The following is a 3,877-nucleotide window of genomic DNA, read 5'->3' as shown; positions in this document are numbered from 1 at the left end:
TAGAGACGCCAGAAGAGCGACTGCCTTGGTGTCTGCATGGGGAGCAAATGGCTCCCTGTGAACATGCCTCATGGCCAGAAATGGGGGCACCCTGGGTAAGCAGCCACAAAGCCTGGTACAAAGACATGGCTATCTCTGGTTTCAGCAGCCTTTTATCCTAGGGTTGTTTCTTTCCTCTGTTATTGCCAAATACTGTGATCCTTATTTTGATTGTTTTAAAACTTGTAAATGCATTGTAACAACAAAATCACAAATCGTTCTACACAGTAGAGCTTCAGTCCTTCTCATAGCTATAATCTTAACAGAAAATTTTTCACTCCATGTGATAGGGAGGCCAAAATCTGATCAATGTTAGTTTCTGAGGTATTTTTGGTGCTGCAAGGCTATTTTTGTGGAAGATAGTACAAAATAATTTGTAACACATGAGAACTGAATAGAGCTCTTTACATATATCTTTTGAGGTTTAGTAGGTTGTAACTCCTACAGAAATTTCAAATAAATTCTGTCTGTACTGAAAACCTTAAACTTCCATGAACTATGGGATTCAGATGGCACATCTTCTTTCAGGCCTTCTGTATAACTACAGAGCCTGTTGTGATTGCAATTACAAATATAGTTATGAGTATGCCAACACATATTAAAAAACTCAATAAAATACACAAAAAAATTATGTATGTAATTTTAAAATATAAAAAAGGTAACAGTTAGAAAAATGTATGGGTATATTTTAGCTAGAAATATTAGAGACATGCCCCAGCATAAAACATTCTGGATATTTCTTAATGTTAAGAATTATCACTTTAATTTAAATTTTAGTTTCTAAGGTTCATTTTTGTAGAACAGCCTCATTCAAATCAAATGCACTTCTCAAATAAGTAAGAATTTTATACATGGGAGGAAACTATAGGATTTGGACTTTTGTCTGCAATGATCTGCTTTTGTTTGCAAATCCTTCATGAAACAGCAGTAAATATTTGCATTTCTAAGGCAGTAATACATCTTTCTAACATTGAAAAATTCCATAGACATAGTACAAATGGTAGCAAGAAAATTTACTGCATTTTTATTCAGGTTGCATATATTTTCTTTTTTTTTTCTTAAAGTATTATGTCCTGCCATGTAATTATAACAGAAAAGGGGGAAAAGTATTTTTATGACCCAAATCAATATTTTTAAAATCAAATGCTGTCATTATAAGGACAAAATTATTGCAAAGTGTCAAAACAGAACAGAATTAAGGTTGCATAGAAGCCATACCATTATAGGAATTCTTTACTTGTGTTTCTTGTCCTTGTGGAGAGCATTGCTGCATCCCTATGATATTGTTTTAACTTAGTTTAACATGTTCTCTCAAAACTCATTTCTTTTTTTTTGAAATAACTAGTGTAATCAGTGATTCCTGTGCCTGTCACATGAAAATTTACCGTATCATTTTCACTTTTTCTTTTCTTTCTTTTTTTAGCAGCTACCCTTTTTTTTTACGCATCCTGTTAAACTGTCAACCCTTAGGGCCAAACTCTTCCCTAGTCTACATGTAGAAAAAAACCTCCAGTAACTTCTCTGGGTTTGCAATGGTATGAGAGGAAGCATAATTTGGCTTTTGTGCCTATTTTATCAGTTCTGTCTTGTAGGTGCAAAATGATCTTAAGCAAAATACTTCACTGCCTGCTGAGCTAGCACTCAGGTGAAGGAATTTAACTGTACCAGGAGGCACAGGAGCCTCTTCATGCTACAAAAGAGTATTACTCAGGAGAGGGAGGAGGTAGTTGCCTTCCTCAGCCTGAAAGGCACTGCACTGAACATCCCTGTGGAGCCCCCCAGTCACAGGCTGGGGTCTGAGTGGGACGAGGCTGCTTTCTGTCCCTCCTGCTGGCACTGGGCTACGGCTGAGGAAGAAAAGGGTAGAAAAAGATGAAGAAAGAAGCAGCCCCTCTCTTCAGCATGGCTGTCACGCATGAGGGGGAAGCCAGGGTCTGGTTCATTCAGCAATTGCGTGAAGCAAGGAACAAAAACAGGGCATGAAGCAGGACCCAGATGTGTTGGCAAATACCATGGGCCAGCTGTCTGTCTGGGGTTGAAACCATGCAGAACAGGCAACTCCCAGAGCCAAACATTTGTCAGTAGAGCCATTGCTCATCTGATAAAGTAACTAAAAACCACAGGACTCATGAAACTCCGTGATCCTGCAGCTTGGAAGTCATGAAAGCCACAGTTTTGTGAACTATAGTTAAGCACTCAGAGGTTGCATAGCTGTAATGGAAAAAGAAAATATGAAATGGCAAAGTTCTTTACAAGAAGGATTATGCTTGAACATTTTTGGAGTTTACCACTAAACATAGATTTACTTTTTAGCATCCTACATGTTTCACATGCAGCTATAGCTCAGAGGTTGTTAGGTGAATTGATTTACCAGTTTAATGTCTTGTGTTAACTCACTGCAATGGAGGGCAACATCTGCTACCTTGATGATTAAGTTCAGTGCAGAGTCCTTACAAAAATGATAAACTGAACATGAACACAGTGATACCACCAGTGACTGAGGATAGCTTGTTTCTTGCAAGAGCAAGAGCATTTGAAAAGAGGCAGCTATGGGGTGGCTGATAAAACTGAAGTCGTTCCATGTAGGTAGGTATCAGCAACAGGCAATCCTTGTTTCACATCCTCCTTGAGTCCCATTTCTTCACTTTCTCCAAAGTATGGGTGACTAATATTTTCCTTCTGAAACACCTCACATCTTTTGGTTCCTTGGCTTGTCCTCTCTGTCACCATCACTTTATACTGTAGGTTTGTGTTATTTGTTATGATTTTCAGAATGATACAAAGCACTGTTCAAGCCACTTCTCTGTCTTGCTTTACATGGGATTTCAGTGACGCTACCCTTTACTGTACCAGGAAGGCAAGATTTACTCATATTTTGTCACCATTAACCTAATTATTCCAGCAATTAAATGATGATGTTATTCAACTCGGTGACAAAGAATATAACATGAAAATTTGGAATAAATTGTATCAGCATTCACATTTTTACCTCTTTCTCCCTTTTTCCTTTTAGTGCAAGGAAGCATACTAGACAGCTATGTGAGAACAGAGGGAGCTTGGCTGCTCAACCCAGAGAAGGAAATTTATAGGACAAATAGTAACGAAGAATGTGCAGAGCGATGTGAAGCTGAAACAAAATTTACTTGCAGGTAATTTCCACCGGTTCCCATGTACATCTTTCATTGCAGATGATGGAGCAGTCTGCCTTATTTATCATCAGTTTGAACTTTTGAGGGACTTCTTAGGAGTATGTGTGTCTGAGGTTTGCTGGAGAAACAAAAGATCTATAGAAACAGAATGCCTGGGACTTATGGATGATGACAGTAGAAATAGAGAAATTAAGAAAATTATCTTGAATTTTATTGTAAAACATTATGATATCTTGACGCACAGCCTGGCACACTGAAAACCAACTTGACATGGGTTTATCAAGGCTCTTGCAATCCTTTTGCAATAAAGAGTCATAATTAATTGCTTGGTAATTTAGGACAGCAATAATGGCATTGCTTACATTCATTGCATTATCTACTATCTTGCAGTTACATCCATTATTCTGAATTTTACTAGAATTTGGACTTATGTAACTTCTATTTACTTTGAGAAAGAGACCTCCATCTGAACCTTAATGATCCTAAACCCTACTTCCAGCCAAGCCCTCTCTCTGCACTTGCATTTAACCAGGCCCAAGGGGCTAGAAAGCATGAAAGGTGTTGGCCAGTCTGTACCACTGGCCTTTGCTCAGGCTCCCACCCCAGGGGAGCCTATTGCTTTGAGCCGAAGGCTTCTGAGCCTCCTGTGTGAAAGCCTCAGAGCCCACTGAGCTTCAGCAGTTCAGCAG

The 3,877-nt window shown here is 38.7% G+C and overlaps 1 protein-coding gene across 1 annotated transcript in view; it reads left to right on the top strand.

The window, feature by feature from the left end:
- PLG (plasminogen) overlaps positions 1 to 3,877 on the top strand; it is a 25,386-nt gene that overhangs the window by 233 nt on the left and 21,276 nt on the right. The window contains exon 2 of the mRNA XM_009637188.2: positions 3,053 to 3,188. Within this exon, the coding sequence (XP_009635483.1) occupies positions 3,053 to 3,188 (136 nt within the window). The remainder of the gene's footprint in view (positions 1 to 3,052; positions 3,189 to 3,877) is intronic.

This window comes from Egretta garzetta, unplaced genomic scaffold, assembly GCF_000687185.1.
Source record: "Egretta garzetta isolate BGI_Z169 unplaced genomic scaffold, ASM68718v1 scaffold744, whole genome shotgun sequence".
Classification (NCBI taxonomy): domain Eukaryota; kingdom Metazoa; phylum Chordata; class Aves; order Pelecaniformes; family Ardeidae; genus Egretta; species Egretta garzetta.
Note: the sequence above shows the minus strand (reverse complement) of the source record. Positions and strands in the feature narration are given on the sequence as shown.